The sequence below is a fragment of the Phodopus roborovskii genome, unplaced genomic scaffold (genome assembly GCF_943737965.1).
Source record: "Phodopus roborovskii unplaced genomic scaffold, PHOROB, whole genome shotgun sequence".
Lineage (NCBI taxonomy): Eukaryota > Metazoa > Chordata > Mammalia > Rodentia > Cricetidae > Phodopus > Phodopus roborovskii.
In genome coordinates this window covers 5,362,096-5,385,160 of record NW_026126693.1, presented here as the reverse complement: position 1 = coordinate 5,385,160, position 23,065 = coordinate 5,362,096, and the positions used below count along the sequence as shown (strand labels likewise).

Here is a 23,065-nt window from a genome sequence, read left to right as displayed (position 1 = left end):
GTATGTATATGCTTGTGTGTATTGTCTTTGTATGACATGTGTGTCTGGGGCACAAGGATGCCATAAGGAATCTTCAAAACCTGTAGAATTAGAGTTACAGGCAGCAGTGAACCACCATGTGTGTGCTGGGAATTAAGCTTGGGCCCTCTAAAAGAGCATTCAGTCCTCTTAACTGCTAAGCCTTCTGTCTAGATCCTGTCCTTCCTTTCTTAAGAAGACTTGTATGGTGGTGACAGTTCTATAATAATTCTTTAGTCTTTTGAGAGCTTTCAGCATAAAAGATTCATAATCAGAGAGCAGAGAAATTATCAGTCTAAAACGGAATAAAGATAAAGAGATAAAGAGAATTTCCTGAAAATCCAGACTAGTTTTTAATCATGGATTTCTGAACTTTTGATTGGCTTACGTAAATAAATGTGCACTTTTGTTAGGCAGGGAGATTGTCTTTGGAGTCCTGTCAATAGTATCGGTAGAAATTTTGTACAGTAGAGGTGCATCTTGGGTGCCATAGAGGAAGAGGAGTAGAAGAAGCCACAGTGATGACATTGATGACTATGTAGTAGTTAATTTTTGTTCCCTTAAATTTATAATTCATCCTAAATGTTGCCTTTTATTTAAGAAGAAAAGCTTCTACATCTGATCCTAGTCAAAAGGCTAATAGTAGTAAGACAAGAAAAATCTAAATGTGTGATTTTTATCTTAGTTACTGTGATAATGAAATACAGATTGTTATCTGAACCCTCAAGTATTTGACCCTTTCTAGAACTTTGCTTCTGCTAGGAGCTGAGCCTGTGTGTAGAACCATTATCTTGTATTCCCCCTTTTTCCCATTTGGATGAAGCCCCAAAATTAATTCCAGAGAGATATGAAGCCTTTAACTGTTCTCACTAGTCCTTGCATACTGACAGTGTGATATATCTGGTCTGGCTAGCATGCAAGGAAGTTAGGAATGGAGTCACTGGAGTGTCCACCTTCTCTTAATTCCCTGGTGCCAGTTTTATCATTGTGGTCCTACTAAAAGAGGCGTGGTGTTCCTGTCTTCCAGCAGCAAAGTAGGTTCAGGAGTTGCCCTAATATTTAGCATTTCCTTCTGTGGGAGTGAAATGAAAAGATGGTTGGCAGAAAGATCCTTGTTCTCTGAAGAAATTTGGGAGTTTAGATCTGAGAATACATAGACTATTGATATGAAATATTGTATGTTACCTGTTTAGAAAAATGTTAATTGTTTTGTTTTTAGTTTTTTTCCTCTTTGTTTTAAAAAATTGCTTCTTCACTGTTCTTATATTGTTGGTCTAATTTTTAGAGATAATATTTTAACTGTACAGAACACAATTCCTTATATAAACTATTGATGTATATAAAAGTATGTAGCGGCTGGAGAGATGGCTCAGAGGTTAAGAGCACTGTCTGTTCTTCCAGTGATCCTGATTTTAATTCCCAGTGGCCACATAGCAGCTCATAACTATCTATAACAGGATCCAATGCCCTCTTCTAGTGTGCAAATGGGCATGCAGATAATGCACCCATATACATTAAATAAATCTTTATTAAAAGTATGTAGAGTTTAAAACCTAATTCAGCTGCTTTTCTGGTATACACAGAAAAATTTGAGCTTATTAAGAAGAGCAGCATTTCAGTGTCAAGAGTTGATATCTGTCAGCACTTCTTGACTTAAATACAAATTGTCAAGAGTTCTACACAGTTTATTACCTTTTCAAATTTTATTAAAATAAACATAAACCTAATGGTAACTCATAGACTATTTTGCTACTTACAAAAGTATAATCTTAGCTAGGCATGCCTTTACTTCCAGCACTTGGGAGGCAGAGGCAGCGGGATCTCTATGTATTCAAGGCCAGTTTGGTCTACAGAGTGAATTTCAGGACAGCCAGAACTATACAGAGAAATCTTATCCTGAACACCCCTTACCAAGAGTAATCTTGAAACATTTAAGCATTTTTATCTAATTTAACTGAAAAACAAAGTGATTAGTTGCAATGCTGTTTTCCTGAGATGTCCAGTTTTCTTTTTTTTTTTTTCTTCTTTTCTTCAGGTGGCTATCATCCAGTGAAAATTGGAGACCTCTTCAATGGCCGATACCATGTCATTAGGAAGCTAGGATGGGGGCACTTTTCTACTGTCTGGCTGTGCTGGGACATGCAGTAAGTGTTCTTTGTCATTATGTGTCTACCTGTGTACATCTGCTTTTAAGATGATGTAGCCAAGGGCCACCCTACCTTATTGTAACAGATTAGGGTGCTGCTTAGCACAGGCCCCTCCAGCTAACTAGACTGGTCTTACATTCCTTTGCTGATGTTTTAAAAATGCTAATTGAGCTGTATTTGTGAGCTTGTTTTTTGAAATTGCTTTTCATCAGAGCTGTTACTTTTCTAGTAGTTCATTATCAGAAAAAGAAAAATCAATACAAATTGAAAATGTATAGACCTTTCAATTCAATATTTGGTGATTTAAAAGCCACATTCCATAGCAGGAAATGTCATTGTTGCTCAGTCCATATTTGTGTGTAGTTGTGTTTATGTACATGTACATATATATACATAAATTGAAACAAATGTTATAAGAGAATATTTTCCTCTTAGTGTCTGTGTTAGCTATTTTCTTGTCTACTCTGTGTTAATTAGAATTGAAACAACAAAGCATATAAAATACGGTTTTAGCCTAGGCACCCACTATTTGTCTAAATTTGAAAAATGCTACTTTTAATTAAAAAAAAACTGTATGTATATGTGCATGATATATGTATGGGTGTAAGAGTACATTTGCTACAGTATGAAGACAATTTTGTGGAGTCATTATTACCTTTCATCTTTATATAGGTTCAGGGGATCAAATTCAGTTTTCTGTGCTTGCCTGCAAATGCCTTTAGCTGCTGAGCCATCTGGATGGCCCCCCAAATACCATTCTTTCATTCATGTGTGTGTGTGTGTGTGTGTGTGTGTGTGTGTGTGTATTTATGTATGTATGTATGTTTTTCAAGACAGGGTTTCTTTGTGTAGCTCTGGCTGTCCTGAAACTCACTCTGACAGAGATCCACCTTCCTGCCTCCCTAGTGCTGGAGTTAAAAGTTAAAAGCATGTGCCATCCAAAATACTATTTTAAAGGAAAGCTTGTTGAGAGTTTCAATTTATTGGCTGCTAGTTAACTGCATCTCATTATAACAATCACTTCTTTTGATGATAAAATAACTATGCTTTTTTTTATTTTTTTTTTCCTAAAGCGGGAAAAGATTTGTTGCAATGAAAGTTGTAAAAAGTGCCCAGCATTATACAGAGACAGCCTTGGATGAAATTAAACTGCTCAAATGTGTAAGTAATCAACAAATATGAATGATATAAAAAAAGTGACTAATGTTTTACTCAGTGATCTCTGTATTATAGCACATTTTTGCTTTTACCTTTTAAAATTAGTGTTATTCCAGGTGCCTGTAAACTTTGTAATTGCTGCTGTATCCTTCTGTATGAGGTCTGTAGGTCATTTAAAATTATTAAGTATTTACCTTTCCTCTTTAGGTTGGCTACTAAAGTAGAATTTTTCATAAGTTTAAATTTAAGTGTTTTTACTTGAAAGAAATACCTTGTTAATTGGCATAATAAAAAAGTGTCATTTATTTACTTATTCACTCATTTTTTTTTTTTTTTTTTTTTAAGCTATGTGTGCATGTGCTCTCCCATGGAGTCATAGATGTTGGTTCCTCTGGAGCTATAGTTACAGGCTACTCAGCTATCAGACCTGAGTGCTGGGAATTGAACTCAGATCTTCGGGAAGAGCAGTACACATCCATAACTGCTGAGCCATCTCTCAAGCCCCAACCTCTATTTTAAACCTCTGTGCCCCTTAGTACTCTGGAAGCTGAAGCAGAATTGCTGAGATATAGGCTAGATAGGCTAGTTTGTCCTGATAGCCAGCATTTCATTTGGGAAAACCAAATATGAAAATCAAAAATGCAAACTCCAACTCCTTTGTTCTTTTATTTATTTTACTTATATAGGTTCGAGAAAGTGACCCCAGTGACCCAAACAAAGACATGGTAGTCCAGCTAATTGATGATTTCAAGATTTCAGGCATGAATGGGATTCATATCCTTTACTTTATGATCTCATAATTATAACACATTTTTTGTTTTCACTTTTTAAAAGTAGTATTATTTCAGGTGTCTCTAAACTTTTCATTGCTGCTGTGCCCCTTCTATTTAAGATGTCCAGGGTCATTGTAAAGTGTTGATGTATGTACTGCTCCTGATCTGGTTGGCTAGAGCTTTGGTTTATTTCATTTATTTATTTTAGATTCTTTTGGTTGTATTAGCATCTTAGAAATGTTAAAAAAAAATATTAGTTTGATTTGGAATGGAGTTAATTATTGGTTTTTTTAAAGTTAGTGTTTATTAATTATACAAAATAAGATTTTTGTCATATTTTCATGTATGTATGTATATGGTATATTAGATTATTATTCACTGTTTTGGTTTTTTTTTGGGGGGGGTGGGCTTGATTTTTGAGACAGGGCTTCTCTGTAGCTTTTGGAGGTTGTCCTGGAACTTGCTTTGTAGAACAGACTGGCTTCAAACTCACAGAGTATTAGGTTATTATTCACTTTTTTGGTTTTTTTTTTTTTGGGGGGGGTGGGCTTGATTTTGAGACAGGGCTTCTCTGTAGCTTTTGGAGGTTGTTCTGGAACTTGCTTTGTAGACTAGACTGGCTTCAAACTCACAGAGATCCGCCTACCTCTGCCTCCCGAGTGCTGGGATTAAAGGCATGTGCCACCACCGATCAGCTATTGTTCACCTTTTAAAAGTAATTGTAGTGGTTTCTTTGCAATGGTAGATGGAAAAATATTGTAGAACTTTGTCTGTGTACCCCATGCATGATTTGTGAATATTTGTGCATATTATGGCTAAGGTCTTCTGGCTTCTTTCAGATCTTCTGTTATTTTCTTTATATCTTACTTGGAGCAGATCCAACATTTTTTTTTTATCATATTTGACCTTCTGAAACTCCAGAAATCTTAAGTCAAAGCCTTAAGTCTCCTTTAAAGCCTAAGAAGCCAGTGTCTGCCCATCCTCTAGCATGATCTTTTGGAGGAAGAAAACTCTAGTTGGAACAGGTCTTTCTTTATATTTCTCCTAGAAATTCCAAAGCCATTATGTTGGCTCATGGCTATAATCCCTGCACTCTGGATGCTGAGGGAGAAGGCTTAAGAATCCACCGTCAGATTTACTACTTAGCAAGCTTGATGCCAGCTCTGGTTACATGAGATCTTGTCTCAACAAACAAACCGAAACCCAAATAAATAATCAGTTTTATTCAGGGATACTGGGAAATACAGAACTCTGCTAACATTATCTCAGCCTTTGCCTCCAGATGATTGCCAAGAAGTAGATGAGCAGGTAGGAACATAACCAGTACCACACAGTCTGTGCCTGCTTGTCCATAAGAGCCATTCTGTTTAGGGCAGGGCATCTACTCAGTGAATGTTAAATTTAATAGAGCTTTTCCTGAGAGGGAGAAGGAAGAGGGGGGCATTCTTTAGAGAAAATAGCACGCAGGCACGCACACACGGCTCCTTTTACTATTAAGTAAAATGACAAGAAGCTACCATGGTCTGGATGTGTCAATACTTTGAGGAGACTTGAGTCTTATTTTGGAAACCCTAGAGTTTGGCCCTGTATTTGCCACTAACTTTAGATTTTAGTTCCTTTCTATATTTTGTAATGAGATTGGGAAGTAAAACTTCATCTTTTCACCCTGTAGTGTACAAGTTCTTTAACAGAATAGAAATGCTTATAATTTTTTTCTCTAAAATATTTTATTAATAGCTATGATAAATCCAGATACTGCAAAAAATTAATAAGACAATAATTACGTGATGCTAACTCCAACAGTATTCCTTTAATAATGATCCAAATATTTTCAAAAGGTTTCAGAACTACTTAAAAAACCTCTTATAAGTATCATTAATTTCTAGGTTCTGTTTGCCGAGCCATGGGTTAGAGCAATGGTTCTTAACCTTCCTAATGCTGTGACCCTTTAATACAGTTCCTCATATTGTGGCAACCCTCCAACTATAAAGTTATTTCTGTTGCTACTTCAAAATTGTAAATTTGCTACTATTGTGAATCATAATGTAAATATCTTGTATTCGACCTCAAAGGGGTCGTGACTCACAGGTTTGAGAGAGAACCACTGGTTTAGAGAGTCACTGATTGAACTAGAGCTTCTGGGTTTGTTTTTGTTGATGTTGTTTGTTTTGTTTTGTTTTTTGAGACAGGTTTTCTTTGTGAAGCTCTGGCTATCCTGGAACTAACTCTAAAGACCAGAATGGCCTCAAACTCACAGAGGTTGGTCTGTTTCTGCCTCCCAAGAGCTGGGAATAAAGACGTGTGCCATGGCCCAACATAGAGCTTCTGTTTTTAAAAAATCCACTGACTGGTGCTGGAAAGATGTTAAGAGAACTGGCTGCTCTTGTGGAGGACGTGTGTTCAAACCCCAGCACCCACGTGGCAGAGCATACCTGTCTGTGACTCTTGAGTTCCAAAGATCTGAACCCTCTGCTGGATTCTGTGGACATTAGGTACACATGTAGTGCAGAGACACAGATGCAAGCAGAACACCCTCACACACAAGATAATCTCATAAAATAAAGAGCTAAAAATATCAGTAAATAAAAAAATCTACTGACTACCTAGTCTAATTGACTCAGTGAAATCCAACATCAATAAAAGACCATATTTTTAAAAAATAAGGTTGAGCTAGGCAGTGGTGGCACACTCCTTTAATCCCAGCACTCAGGAGGGAGAGGCAGGAGGATCTCTGTGACCTCAGGGAATAAATAAACAAACAAATAAATAAATAAGGTAGGGCCAGGCATGGTGGCACATGACATCAACCTCAGTTACTTGGATGGAGGTAGAAGCATGTGGATCTCTATGAGTTTGAGGCTGGCCAGGTCTTAAAATAAATTAATTGGTTAATTAATAATCCATTGCCCTCACAGAACTAGACCAAGTACACTTTGGCTGTGCTTTTTTTTTCATAGGGTAATATTCCATTGTATATATGTACCACATTTTCTTTATCAGTTCATACAGTGGTAGACATGTAGGTCATTTCTGTATCTTGACTGATCATGACAGTAGTGCTATAGTGAACTTGAAACTATTAGTACCTGTTTGAGATCTTGATTTCATTTCATTTGGGTACTTATATGATCTTGAATGATAGTGATGTTCTCATAATCATAACCTGACTCCAAATGCACCAATTATACATTGAAATATGTTAATTAATTAATAAATTTTCATTGGGAAGTGTCTTCTATTGCACAGACTGGTTTTGAATTCACTGTGTAGCTGAGAATAATCTTAAACTTCTGACATGCCTGCCTTAACCTCCCAACTATTGGGATTACATCTTGCATAGCTGAAATCCATTGATGAAAAAAAGGTTAATCTTCAGTATATTTGACAAATTTCTATTTTATGATTTGTTATATTCATTATATGTCATCTGTCAAGTAGAAATTATAAGTGAGTAAGGTAGGCAAGTAAGTTCTAACTTTATTTCCACCTTGAATTTTATGAGGTTTCATCCTTGGACAGAGGTGAAAGGGGAAAACATGTCCCAATGTAGGTCTGAATGATACATGCTCCTTGCCTCTGTTTTAGAAGTGAGTATAATTATATATTTCCTGATGTAATATACATTGACTAATATACAGTAGATGATAGTCTTTAGTGAAAAATTCAGATCTTGTGTATTTAAGTGAGAAAGAGCAACTGATCACCTTGATAGTATTTATTAGTATGGTATTTTATTAGGAAAACAATATTCTGCAAGTGATGATACAATGAAGATGCTTTTAGTGACCTCCTGCCTTGGGGAAGTACATCCTCAGATGTTCCTTAACCTCGTCGCAGATGTCTGCATGGTTTTTGAAGTACTTGGCCACCATCTCCTCAAATGGATAATCAAATCCAACTATCAAGGCCTCCCAGTACGTTGTGTGAAGAGTATCATTCGACAGGTAAGGTTTCAGAAAGCAACCCCACCCCCCGTGGAGAGCAATCCCACCCCTAGGAGCCAGTTTGGTTGCTTTTCAACATGTACTTTAGTTTTTGATGAAGGAATTAATGAGTTAACAACATTTGAACTTTTATCAAATCGTTTTTATTTTTGTTTAATGACATGCATTCAATATTAATAAAGGAAAGCAATATGTGATTATTTGCCATGCATCTCTTCAAATATCCAGACTTTGTCAAGATAAGTGATATTTAATTAGAAATTATTGTATTCTGTATATACTATAAAACATGGATTTAGTTCCCTGGGAAGGAAATTAAGAAAAAGCATTTTATTGTGTTATTTTGTGAGGTTTGTTATTTATTTATTTTGCTATTTCTCAGCACCTTGGATAGAAGGAAAAAGAAAGCTCAAGAGGAGCAAGCTCTGAGGATCTAATGTGCAGCATAGGGATTGTAGGCAATGGTACTGCATTATATACTTGGGATTTGGAGAGAGGAGATCCTCATCTCCACACAAGAAAACAATTTCATTAGGGGATAGATCAATTAGTTCTTTGTGGTAGGTATAATGTATCTATATATGAAAATATCAGGCATTACACAGTAAAACATTTCATTGTGTATTATATTGGATTGGTAAGAAAATCCTTAGCAAGGGAGTGGTTTAGTGAAGATACTCCAATAAATATTCATAGAATGAGAGTATATAGAGATAGAATAGAATGAGAGTATATAGAGATAGAAAACCAATTTCCGTCTAGCATTTAGGTTTTTGTTTTTGCATAGGGTGTGTTGTTTGTCTTCCATTCATTGCCTGTACTAACTGCTTTAAGAAGGTTGCAGATACAGACAGTTTACTTTGAATTATCTGTTAGATGTATTAGCATGAATAAGTCTGTAGATTATCAGTGAGTTTGCTTAGTTTGTATGAGAAGAGGTTAGGAGCCTTTACTTGATCACCAGGTTCAAAGCATGAATTAGGCCTCCCCAGGGGTCCAGCCACATAATGCCAGCCTTAGTCCAGAATTATATGTGGTGTGTATGCATATAGTTGTTCATACATATGAATCTTAGTTACTTTTCTATTTCTGTAACAAAACACCATGATCAAGGCATTGTAAAGTGTTTAATTTGGGGCTCATGGTTTCAGAAGATTAGTATCTGTGACAGTTGTACTGTGTGTCATGGCAGCATGCAGAAGTGAGTCTACATCTGATCCACAAGCAGGAGGCAGAGAAGGTATGGGAAGTGAGGGGAGGGAGGAGGGATAATGAGAACCTCGAAAGCCTCCTCCACAAGGCCATACCTCCTAATCCTAGTTGGAAACTAGGCATTCAAATCTATGAGCCCATGGAGGCCATTCTCATGTAAACCACCAGCAGCATCTGTGTGTGCTTGTCTGTGCTAGTGCTTGTGATTGACATGGCATCATGGCTTCCTCAATCACCTCTTTACATTATTTTTTGAGGCCTCTAGGATCTACAGGTCTCTCAGAGCTGAGTTTATGGGCATGCTGCCACATCTGGCTTTATGTAGATACTGAGAACTCAAATTCCTCATACTTGCATAGTAAGCAGCTCTTGTCTAAAATCTCTCTCTCTCTCTCTCTCTCTCTCTCCCCCCCCCCTCTCTCTCTCTGTGTGTGTGTGTGTGTGTTTGTTTTTGACACAAGATGTCACACTATGTAGTCCTGGCTTGCCTGAAATGTTTTATGTATACCAGGCTATCTTCAAATTTACAGAGATGCATCTGTCTTTGTTTCCTAAGTGCTGTGCTGAGATTTAAGACCATTATCATACTCAGTCCTTAGAATTCTTAAATGGAAAAAGAATTATGCTCTGCTGGAACATCTTGTGGTGGGGACTCCTGCCTCCAAACAAGCTTTATGACCTGAGCTCAATCAATCCCCAGGTCTTACATGGTGGAAGAGATACTTTTGCTGGTTGCCCTCTAACCTTGGCACACACAAACTTGTGTGTGTGTGTGTAACACAAATAAATGTAACAAAACAATGATTCACACCAATTTGTGAATTGAGACACTGGGGTTTGAGAAAGGAACTTCCTTACCCTTACAAGTTTACAGAGTCTGTGCTTATGCACTCACACATAAGTAGCTTTTAAACCCTTTCGTAGAAATTTATAGATTTTAAATTTTTATAGTGAAAGCATCATAGATCGTGTTTAGCCACCTTTGCGTGGCAGTCTTTGTGTCTACCTTCTTACACAGTCTTCCTCTGTAGCACACGACTAGTGTCTTTTGTCATATTACATATGTTATTTAACAAGTTAGAAGTTGGAAAAACCAAAAGGGGGTGGGGTGGGGTGGGGAGGAGCTGGAAAGGGAAAGAAAAGGCCATTAGCAATGGTGGGTGGGTTTTTTGTTTTGTTTTTGTTTGTTTTATTTTGGGGGGGGGTGTTAGTTTTTCTTTTTTTGGTTTTCTAAGACAGAGTTTCTTTGTGTAACTTTGGACCCTGTCCTGGAACTAGCTTTTGTAGACCAGACAGGTCTTGAACTCACAGAGATCTCCCTGCCTCTGCCTCCCAAGTGCTGAGATCAAAGCCCAGAGCTACTACCACCTGCTGGTTTGCAATGTTTTATCTTAATTGGGTTGAAATATTTTAGAGACGTGCTATTAGTGCAGAAGCATCAGGCCAAATTTCTTGATACAGTACCAAAACTTCACCCAGGAACTTACAGGTATTCATAAGACAGCTGGAACAGATTTAAGTCTTGGTGTGATAGCAAAAGGCTATGGCTTTAGGTTAAAAGGCATGGGTATTTTAGAAAACTACCAGAGGAAATTTAAAATGCTTAACTTTGAAGTTACATCTTCAACCTGTTAACCCCTCACTATGAAGCCTGTGAAAGAGGGACACCTGTACTTTTAGCAGGAAACTTAACTAGTGAACTAATGAGCTCCAGGTACCCTAGTCATCAAACACAATCAGACAAATCTGAGAGAGATAATTACATGAGCAGAAGTGAGATAGTTTTTCCAGCTACCTAGGCAGTCACAAGTCTCTCCATGGTCTTTGGGGGACACAAAACCCAGAAGCAGTACTTGACTGAACTTTTTTTGTGGAGCAGGAATTTAGAAAGATAGGCTTACCTGCCTTGGCAGGATGGGATGATCAATTCCCTCAGTGTCCTGTTAGCCAGTCAAGGCAGGGTCTAGGTAGCTGAGGTGAAAGGCAGTTTTTTGTTGTGTGTTTGGCTTTGCCACATCCAAAGTAAGCCTCCAGGTGTAAGTTCTGTAGCCATCCATTTTCTTGGAGGAGATACAGAAGCTGGCATGTCTGTCTGTCATATTTTGTTGTTGTTGTTGTTAAATGCCATACTCTCAGATCTGTAAAGGCAATTGGGGATCAGGGTACCATTACCTGTCAGGTATGTCTAAACAAGTGTTGTTTAGGCTTAACTTTCAGAGCATGTTCGTTAAATCTGGACACATAGTTTACCCAGTCAGTTACAGCTTACCCATGTTAGTAGAGGTAAAAAGATTATCTCAATCTTTGCTTTTCAGTCATAGTCCTGAGACCTAAAGCATAATCCTAACTAGTAGATGACAGAACCAAGTGTTAACTAATACTAAACATTTTAGTAAATCAATATCAAGGTGTTTTACTTTAATGTTACAAAATCTGGCTGCCAGCAAGATTCATCCCTGTACAGGTATATAGAGGTGCAGCTTTTTTTTTTTAATTTATTATTTTACATGTCCATCCCAGTTCCCCCCTCCCTTCCTCCATCCCTCCCTCCCTTTTACCCTCTCTGCCCTCTCACATGCACCCTGACCACCCTCCCCTCCCCTCCCCCCATCCCAATTCCATATGTAGGGGAATGTCATCCAGGTGGGTTCATGTAGATCTGTCAGGTCATTTGAAGTAAGGACTAGGACTTCTCTCCTGTCTCTAGGTTAAGGCAGTATCCCTCCATGGGGGATGTGTTAGCAAAGTCCTTTTGTGCACCAGGGATACATCCTGGCTCCACTGTCTGAGGTCCCTTAGACTGCTCAGTCCTTCTGGCTGAGGCCCTTACTCAGGGGGGCCTGAGTCAGTCCCATGCTGGCTTCCCAGCTATCAGACTGGTGACCCGTTAGCTCCTCCTTGTTCAGGTAAACTGTCTCTATGTGTTTCTGCAGCCTGGTCTTGTCCTCTCCATCTGCATCTGGGTTCTAGTTCGACTCAGTGTTTATGTATGGGTGTTTGCTCCTGTTTCCCAACAGGCATTAGTTGAGGGCATCTAGGTTGCTTCCAGGTTCTTGCTATTACAAATAATGCTGCTATGAACATAGATGAGCAGATGTCTTTGTTGCATGGATGTGGTTCATTTGGGTATATGCCTAAGAGAGGGATTGCTGGGTCCTGTGGCAGCTTTTAATATCTTAGTAAACCAGAATTTTTTAAAACCTTATCTTTTATGAATCTTGTTTTTTAGGGCAGGACAGGAATTATCAGATGACCAACTTAAAATCCCAAAGTAAGTGTAGAGCAGCATAGGGAAATATAGTAAGGACAGTTCCTGGCCATGGGGACACCTGGGCATTGTCAGCCACAGTACTGGGCTTGAAGTGGCAGTGCCTCATGCACTGGAGCCCAGAGAAGGTGGGGACAAACAAGGAGAATGGATTTGGTGTAGGGTTAATGGGTGGGCATGGCACTGTGGGAAAGCAGACCAAACGGGCAGAGAGGGGTTTTTGTGTCTGTCATGAGAAGAATCCCTGAATCCCAGACCAAATGCCACGGAAGCCTTGTTGAACAAAGTCAGAATGCACAGCTTCAGGGAGCCCTGACAGAAGTGTGTCCATAAGACAACATAGGAACAAGAGACTGTACTGTGTGGAGAGGGCAGGGAGCACATGAACCTGAAAACAGACAGGGGCAGGTGGCAGAGGGGCAGGAGCCATGTGGAGAACACAGCCAGTTGCAGTTTAAGCTGTGGGTCTCCTAGGCTTCTGGGGAAAAGGGAGTGAACAGCTATGTGCTGGGTATGAATGCCAGTGTGGCTGGATGAAATATCAGGGAAGCAAAGGCAAAGTTAGTGTGAGCATCCAAGAAAGCAACAAGTGGGGGAAACTGGGCAACCAATTGGATAGACGTGTGAAAAACAGGCAACAAGAGAAGCAAGGAGATTACCTGTAGGCAAAAGCCAGAGGCAGAGAGAGAAAGAGACAGCAGGAAGGGAGGGGACAGGAATGCAGAGCTCATGAAGCTGGCTAAGGTGAGACAGCCCCAGTTTGGATAAATTTTATAGGGTGTTTAGGGAGTGAACTTGAACTCTAAAGTATCCACTAACAAGCCATTAGCAAGAGACCTGGTGACAGTGGCAGAGCATCCTCCGTGATAGCCTGGGTTCAAAACAGAAGTAGTTTTGGGGTATGCCTGTGTTGGACATCTTCTAGACAAGGAATTCCAAGAGGCAGGAACAATCCCTACCCCGGAACCTGCCAGTTGGCTGGCACTGCAGTAACTTGGCAAGCAGACTGGAAGGTGAATGGATCATGGATCCCTTAGAGGCCATTGGCTTGAAATTGAGTAACTCACCCAACAAGTCTGTCTGATGTTGAGAAGGGAGAGTGGTTTTCCTTGGCGAAGTAGTCGCCAGAAAACTCAACTCTACTCAGGTTAGGCATCAAGGTGATAACTTTGGAATTCCCAGTTATTGGAAATTCACCGCTGCTGATGATAATCCAACCAAACCAAATTAATAGACCCAGGTTTAACCTTCAGTAATGTAGTGGGATACCAGATTAACTAAAAAAAGTTAGTATCCCTCCTATTTACAGATGACAAATGGACTGAGAACGAAATCTGTGAAACATCACCCTTCACAAAAGCCACAGACAACATAAACTCTAACCTGAGAGACCTATATGACAAGAACTTTAAATTTTTTAATTGGAGAGAATATCAGAAAATGGAAAGATCTTCCATTCTCATGGATAGGTAGGATAAACATAGTAAAAATGACAATCTAACCAAGCAATCTACAGATTGAATGCATTATCCACCAAAATTCCAGCACAATTATTCACAGTTCTCAAAAGAACAGTACTAAATTTCATATGGAAAAACAAAAATAAACTAGGATATCCAAAAAATCCTATACAATAAAGGAACATCTGGAAGCATCACCATCCCTTCGTTGAAGCTCTATTATAGAGCAATAGTAATGAAAACAGCTTGGTATTGGCATAAAAACAGACAGGTAGACCAATGAATCCAATCACTTGGATATCAATCCACATACCTATGAACACCTAATTTTTGATTTAAAAAAAAGTATAAAATGGAAAAAAGAACATATTCAATAAAGGATGACATGTAGGAGAATGCAAATAGATCCATATCTATCACCATGCACAAAACTCAAGTTCACATGGATCAAAGACCTCATCATAAATCCATCCACACTGACCTGCATGGAAGAGAAAGTGGGAAGCACCCTTGAATGAATTGGTACAGGAGACCACTTCCTAAGTACAACACCAATAGCACAGGCACTGAAAGCAATGATTAATAAATGGGACCTGAAATTGAGAAGCTTCTGTAAAGCAAAGGACATGATCATCAACAAGACAAACCAGCTACCTCTGTGGGAAAAGATCTTCATCAATCCCACATCTGACAGAGGGCTGATCTCCAAAATATACAAAGAACTCAAGAAACTAGACACCAAACTACCAAATAATCCAATTACAAAATTGCAGTACAGATCTAAACAGAATTCTCAACAATCTCAAATGGTGGAAAGACACTTAAGGACATGCTCAACATCCTTAGTCATCAAGGAAATGCAAATCAAAACAACTCTTGAGATTCCATCTTACACTAATCAGAATGGCTAAAGTCAAAAATACCAGTGACAGCTTATGCTGGAGAGGATGTGGAAAAAGGGTAACACTCCTCCATTGCTGGTGGGAGTACAAACTTGTACAGCTGCTGTGGAAATCAGTGTGGTGATTTCTCAGAAAATTAGGAATCAGTCTACCCTGAAACCCTTCACTACCACTTTTGGGTATATACCCAAAGGAGGCACACTCACAATACAAGGACATTTGCTCAACTATGTTCATAGCAACACTATTCGTAATAGCCAGAACTTGGAAACAACCTAGATGGCCCTCAACTGAAGAATGGATAAAGAGAATGTGCTACATTTACACAATGGAGTATTACTTACTCAGTGGTAAGAAACAATGACATCCAGAAATTTGCAGGCAAATGGAAGGAATTAGAAAAAAACCATCCCGAGTGAGTGAGGTAGCCTAGATCCAGAAAGACAAATTTAGTATATACTCATTCATAAGTGAATATCAGACATAAAGCAAAGTATAACTAGCCTACAATTCACAACCCCAGAAAAAGCTAGCTCTCTCTTCCAGAAACAGATGAAAGCAGATCTATAAACATTGTGCTGCTGTAGTGCAATCAAAATGAGGGAGGAGTGATAATATGAACAACAGAGTCATGACCATAATGGGGAAACCCACAGAATCATCCTACCTGAGATAACTGACTCTGGTCTGACAACTGGAGAGCCTGCATAAGATTTAACAGGTAACAGTGGTGTGTGTGGGGCAATATATGAGGCCACTGGCAGTGGGTCCAGTATCTATCTCTAATTCACAGAGTGACTTAGTGGAGGCCATTCTATGTGGAGAGATACTTTGCTCAGCCTAGATGTGGGGGTAAGAGGGTGAGCCTGATCTTTCCTCATTGAGGTGATGGGACAGACTTAGTTGACATCCTAAGAGAAGCTTTATACTCTCTGAGGAGCAGATGGGAGGTAGGATGGGAGAAGGAGGGGAGAGATTGAGGAGAAGAGTGGGGGAACTCAGAATGTAAAATATAAATTTAAAAAAGTAATAAAAATAAAGAGCACAAGTGATCTTAAGACAGACAGATAGATAGATAAATCCAGATTTAATCTGAGCAAAGCATTCCCCTGTCCCAGGGAAAGAGGAGAGAACCATGAGGAGAAACTACAAGGAGGGACCTTTAATGCCCCCAGGGGGTTTAATGCTTTCTGGGGCAGAGTCTGAAATGAGGCAACTCCAGGGGAGGGGCCTAAGCTTGGCATGGAGGTGGGTCCCCTCCCCCCTTTTTCTGTTTTATATACTTTATATTGAATTTTAGTCATTTTCATCTCCTATTTTCTTTTTCTTCCTGCTGGGACCCTTCTCAATAAGGGGCTCAGATCCTGGATTATAGACATGCTCTCTACCATGCCTGCCTGGCTCACATTCTTTTATTAAACTTGGAGCTCAATGATTACACTAGATTAGCTGGTCAGCATGCTCTGGGGCTCTCCTTTCTCATTACTGCAGGCTTAAGATCATCTTGCCTAGCTTTTACATGGATGCTGGAAATCTGAACTCAGATCCTTGTGCTTTTTTTCTTCTTTTTTTCTTTTTTTCTCTCTGTTTTCCTGTGTGAGTCAGGGTTTCTCTGTGTTGCCTGAGCTGTCCTGGAACTTTAGACCAGGTTGGCTTCCAACTCAGAGATATGCCTGTCTCTGCTGCCTCCTGAGTGCTGGGACTAAAGGTGTACACCACCATTGCCTGACATCTTCATGCAAGCACTTTACCAACTGAGCCGTTTTCCACAGCTGATTTACATATTTTAACAGATTTTGTAACTTTAGAAATAACTGCCTGAATTCAATTCACAGAGACTCCGTCATTTCCTATAATCTTGTGTTTTCAAAGATGTCTACTGCTGCTGTAGATGATTGACAACACTACTGTCATTCAGGCTTAGTTAGAAGGTGACTTTGCTGTTAAATCATTGATGCTTATAATCTATAGTTGGAAAATAAAGAGGTAAGTAAATTGATAGGGGAAATTCTGAGAGTATAGTGGAACCTCTGTGTTGCAAATGCTTTGTATAAGAAGTTAATTTCAAGGCTATTTGCTTCAATGAATCCCTATATCCTGTTTTTTTTTTTGAGACTGAGAAAGCTCAAGTATTGGTAGTGGCTTTGGTGGTATTGGCCATGGTGATAGAAGTAGTGTTGTTTCTGTTTGTTCTTCTTGAGTCTTCTTGTTGGGTTTGTTTGTTTGCTTGATTTAGTTTTTGGATTGGGATCTCACTGTGGTACCTAGGCTGGATTTGAACTCAGAAGCATATGGATCTTTGAGCCTCAGTTTCCTATGTTGTAGGGATTATAGGCATGTACTACCCTATCAACTGAGAAAGTTTAAATGGTTCAGAAATTTAACAATGAAGACTTGAGTTTTGTCAGAGTGAACTGTACTTCGTCCTTATACATTGTCTTAATGTAAGTGTGTGTGGGTGTGTGTGTGTGTCTGTATCTGTGTTTTGTTGTTGTTTGTAAGCTCATCTTTTAAAAAAAGAAATCTATCATGCAGTCTCTATTATTTTTTTAGTTTTTCTTAGAACTTCCAACGTAGAATTGGCAAATGTCTCAGCTAATGACCTACATACTGCGTTTTCTTTCATTCGCTTTGATACAACCTGTGGGTTTAGTATTTCTGACTCCTGGGTATTGTTAGACTTACACAGTTACATAATTTCTTAGAATAATCCAATTTTTTTTCTTTTTTTTTTAAAAAGGTAAACAAGATTAATTCAGTAGAGTAACCACCTACTATCAGGGAGGGTCCCTGAAAATGGGCTACCCTAAAATCTTCCGTTTGTTTGTTTGGATTTTGTTTGTTTTGTTTTTGTATGTTTTTGTGCTTGTGGAAGCTAGAAGAGGATGTTAGATCCCCTGGAACTGGAATTACAGACAGCTGTGATATGGTGCTTGTGTGCTGGAAATTGAACCCAGGTCTTCTGGAAGAACATCCAGTGTCCTTTGCTACTGAGCCATCTCTCCAGCCCCAGGTCTTATTTTCCTAGTACTCTTTTACTATTAGACTTGCCACCATTACCCTAGAAACAGGTATAGATGCCTACCTTCCAGTTACGTGTGTTGCATTGTCTCTTTCATCATCACCATGCTCCTGCTATGCTCTGTGCTGTACAAATTTCCTTGATAATGTGCTCAGGATGTAACAATTTCCACCTTTTCATAGGCCTCTTTCTACCTTCCTTGGATTGGGCATTCCATTTTCCTTTTTAAGTAAAGTGTTTTTTTATTCTCTTGAATTTCGTACAATATATTTTTATCAAAGTTATACCCATTCTTGTCTCTAACTCCTAGCCCCTCCCAACTTTGTGTCTTCTTTTTAATTTTTTTTTTAAAAAGTCTACAGATTTCAGTTTATGCTGCCAGTATATTCATGAATGTTGTGTGGCTGGAGTGTGTGGTTCACCTACCAAAAGCCACATCCTTAAAGAAAATTGACTCTCCCTCCCCCAGAAGCCATCAACTCAGAAGCCATAGCTCCTTAGTTGGGATGGAGGTTATGAGTAAAACATTACTTTAATAGTCTTATTCCCCATTTAGAAATTGCCTTGATTTCCCTTTGCTAGTTTGCTAATGGATACCATGGTTTGCATTCATGAAGTTATCTACAGTGTGATCAGAGAGCTTAAGTATAGTGTCAGATAAACTTCACTTTAGCCGAAAACTTTATCCTTAAGTTACCATTTTATTAGACATAATGTGTGAATAGTAATGATGCTGTCCTCTTTAGATTATCATGTATTTATTCATACCTTGCTGTGACCTAGGCTTAGTTCTAAGTACTTGGCATACTTTATTTCTCTAAAACCCTTTAACAACTCCATAAAACAGACATTCTTGATTTCATGGAATTGGAAATAGGAATATAGAGCATAAGTAATTTTCCCTAAGTCAGAAAGTGAATTAAAAATAGTGAGTGGGGTTAAAGAGGTGGCTCAGTGATTGAGATGCTTGATGCTTGTCCAGAGGATCCTGGTTCAGTCATATAATTGTATGTTGGAATTGTCCTTGGCCTGTGTCCAGTCACTTAAGTCATTGTTTTTCTTTTTAAAGTCTTCTATCCATCTTTCCCCTCAAAAACAGACATAGTGCCTTGCCCTCTATTGGTTTTATTGTTTAAATATGTCCTAAACAATTATAAACACATCCTAATTTAATGAGATTTTTGTTTATACTTTATTACTTCTTTTACTTTATAGTTTAAAGAAAGTTCTTGACAGTGACACTCTTGGTCCTAAGTGTCTTTTGCCATTTAGCTCTTGACCATTGATTTTCTTGTTTGTCATAAACTGCTGGGAATTTTACCTTTCTGTCATGCTCAAGCATGCACAAAAATCTTTCTGTCTCCCTTCTTCCCTCTTTTTGTCCTCTCTCCCTCTTCTCTCTATTAAAAAGTAACAGTGTTAGAGAACTCCATAATGGAGGATTTTAGCTGTAGAGTGGAATGAAAGGCCTACTAAAAAGAATTAGGGTTTTTTTTTTTTTTTTTTTTTTTTTTTGTGTGTGTGTGTGTGTGTGTGTGTGTGTGTGTGTGTATGTGTGTGTCAGAGGAAACAGTGTGAGCCTGTAATCCCAGCTGTTCATCAGGCAGAAACAGGAGAATCTAGGTTAAAGGCCTGCCTAAGCAATCATGTGAAACTGTCCAAAATGAAAATTAAAAAAGAGAGACAGCTCAGTGGTTGAGTGTTGTTTTAACTTTGGCCAGCTTCTCTGGCAGTGGGCTGGCAGCTCAGGATTGGAATTCTGTTCCCACAGGCACTGACTCTGTTGCTGATGATACAGATAGCTTTAACTAAATCTCCATTATTCTATTTATAAATGAGACTTGAAATTCAAAGCCTAGGGTAAAATCACGTGAGCTCAGAAAGGTTGATTATCAAAAAGATAACCTCTCCTTGTTGGCATATCTGAAAGACCCATGTTTCCACTCCACCAAATGAGAAAAGCCTGCATCACTCTACATCCCTCCCTGCTGCTTAACTCTTTCTCCCTCTATCTCTAATCTCTATCTTCCTTCCTCCCTCCATCCCTCCCTCTGCTCCTGCCAGATGTCCTCTAAAGCTCTATGATTACTTTCTGTCAACTAATTGCTAACTGAACCTCCTGACCTAAGGTTACTTATATTTAATTAACGCAAATGCAAACTTGAGTTCACAATGTGATTAAATATCCCCTAACATTTTTTCCTTTTTGTTTAAATAAAAAGAAAAGGTTTAACTCTAACACAATAAAACTATATACAATAAGAACTATTATCAGGTAAGGATTATATTCACAATGTCCAGTCCATTTGTGTTTGGCAAATTCAGAGAAGCCTCATTATCTATTCTATCTTTGTAAGTCCAAAGTTTTGCACCTTATTTGCTAGAATGTCTGATATACCTTTCTGTGAAGCAGCCATTTTTGAAGGAGTGACCTACCTTGTGTTGGCAAAATTCGGCTGTTGCCTCCATTTGTGTCTGCTCTTTCAGTTTGGACAGCATACTGTCAGCAGTTGAAGCAAGGGCAGTTTCTTGCCCAGTGGCTGACTTTTGCCACAAAGAAAACAAACTCCATATGGAGGTTCTTCAATGTCCATCATCCTTTTTTGAAGTAAATTGATGCTTTGAGAAACAGATGTGTCTCACTCACATGAAAAACCTTAGGTTATTGAAACATCTTAAATGCCATATTCGTAGGTCTCTGAAGTGTTTGAAGGCCACCTGTCTATCTAAAATATATCTGTTTAACCTTGAAAATATACCTAACATATAAATAAACTTACAGATGACTAACTACTAACCCGTATTTCGAATTATATATTATGTTTTGAATTGTGCTGCATAGATAAAATACTTTGAACAAGAGTAGAAACATATATACAATATAACAAAAATAACTTTAAGTTTGTATCAGTATACAAAAATACTAATGTAAACTATTTGATATTAATAGTTGCCTTTTAATTTAAAGCATATTCAATATTTACCCTTCATCCTATCCTTTTATTTATATAATTTATTGTAGAGATCCTTGAATCCAACCTCTCTTGCTTAGTTTCCTTCCTTACCATGTCCAGTAATAATTTGCAACCAAACCCCCTAAGTGATAACAAACATTCATAATCCACTAAACGACCAAAACCCACCTAACCTGCCTTTTGGGAATGTGGGTGTCATATTCTTAAAATTACTTCCTGTTGTCTGGGGGTGACTCTTAGAAAATTGGTACAATAGTCAAGTCCTGGGAGAGCTAGCTGTATTATTTTTTGTTTAGTCTCTATGATGGGAAAAGTAGAGCTTATCTGAAGTCTTGGCTGGATAGTTTGTGATTGCTGGACCATCTTAGCTAACTACCTTGAAATTGTCCTGAGCTGTTTATAGTTCAATGCTGATCTCTGGGTAGTATTTGTCAACTTAGTGGCATTACCACAGTCCAGGTGGAATCATTATTGTGTGACCCCATAATCTTTTTGGAGACTTCAAACGTCACTGTCAGGAATGTTCACCATTCACTGCAGAAATCTTAAACATTTAAAATATCACATGCAACAGATCTCAGAGAGATTAAAGGACCACAATCTATTAAGTACATCCTTGGTACACAAACTTAGTTCCTAGTTACCCAATTCAGACTTAAGGCTGAGTACAGGAAACTAGGAGAAACCTATTTCTAGAATTAGTTAACTCTCTACATGACCATTAATATGACAGACAGTTTAAATACATATATATGTGTATATATATATATGCATACACACAAATCTTATAAATTTAGAGATAATATTTATACCTTAATGGCAATAGAATAGTCCCTTAATTTTGGTTTTCTTCTGTTGCATATCAGGTTGTTCTTCTGAGATGAGACAGACATATTTGATTTTTCTTTAATAGTCAGGTTAAGATCACACTCCAAAACTAGCTTTGATTTTTAATTGTGGTTGAATTCCACAAACAGATCATTTGTAGAGAGCAACAGAAACAAATATTTGGAAAGATTTGTGCTATACCATTAGGCCACTTTTACTCTTTTTCTTGGGACATTTTTGTCTGGATGATTTGTCCTTCTCCAGATGATTCCTTTGTCCAGTGGTCTTTGGATTCCTTAATTGGGTGCTTTTAATCTCCTGGAAAAAAAAGAACAAAACCATTCCTCAACTCTAACTTTGGAGGTTCGTTTTTGGCAGGTTATATCTTTGTTAAGATAAAATGCTTTTTGGGAAGAAAGTATTGTCTTTTAATTATAATTCCTTTCCTTATCTGATCAAATAAAAGGTGTTATTTAGTCTTACAAGTTTGGATTGAATGACCAAACTGTTTGGTGAACTATTGAGTCTTCTAATTAAGAGGTCTCTCCTGTTTGAATCTAAATCTTTATCATTCTTGATGGTATCCATAGTGTTTTTTCTCCTGTGGAAACAAAAGCAAAACCTCTTCCCCAATGTAGCACATATCCTAGTTTCCATTCTGAGGTCAACACTTCTTTAAAATATACAAGCTGATTTAATTCAGCAGTTTTTTTTTTTTTCTATTATCCAGTATCTCTCCACAGCCATTGTTCCTTGTTCATTAGTATTTAAAAATTTTAAAGTCAATAAAGGGTTGTCTAATCTATCTTTGATACTCTTTATTACCCTTCTGTTTATTAAGCATATTCTTTAGAGTTACATTTGTTCTTTCTATAACTGCTTATCCTGTAGGATTATATGGTATATCTGTAATATGCTTTATATACATGTAACACACACATAACTGTTTCATTTTACTAAAGACTTATGCTGGATCACTGTTGGTCTTAATCTGTACAGGTATTTCCATGATGGCCATAACCTCTAACGAATGTGTGATTGCAAAATCAGCTTTTCAGAACTCAAAGTAGTTGCCCATTGAATTCTGGAATTTGTATCTATAGTATGGTTTCCAAACTCTGCAAAATGAAGCAATACCCATTTGCCAAATTTCATTTGTTTGAATACCTTTGCTGCAGGTAATAGAGTTTGATTATATAAAGAATATAATTTGTTTGATTTTTTTTTTTTTTTTTTGCCAACAATAGAAAAATCTTTCTTCAAACTATACTGTTGACATGGTGTTTCTTGTGAGATTCTAAGGCTTCTTGCACATTTTCTACTGATAGCTGATCAATTTCATCATTACCTTGTGCTAG

At 38.0% G+C, this 23,065-nt stretch overlaps 1 protein-coding gene across 1 annotated transcript in view; it reads left to right on the top strand.

Annotated features, from left to right (window-relative positions):
* Srpk2 (SRSF protein kinase 2) overlaps positions 1 to 23,065 on the top strand; it is a 208,237-nt gene that overhangs the window by 153,330 nt on the left and 31,842 nt on the right. Inside the window, exons 4-7 of the mRNA XM_051174834.1 lie at positions 2,054 to 2,162; positions 3,239 to 3,326; positions 4,010 to 4,097; positions 7,934 to 8,040. Of these exons, the coding sequence (XP_051030791.1) occupies positions 2,054 to 2,162; positions 3,239 to 3,326; positions 4,010 to 4,097; positions 7,934 to 8,040 (392 nt within the window). The remainder of the gene's footprint in view (positions 1 to 2,053; positions 2,163 to 3,238; positions 3,327 to 4,009; positions 4,098 to 7,933; positions 8,041 to 23,065) is intronic.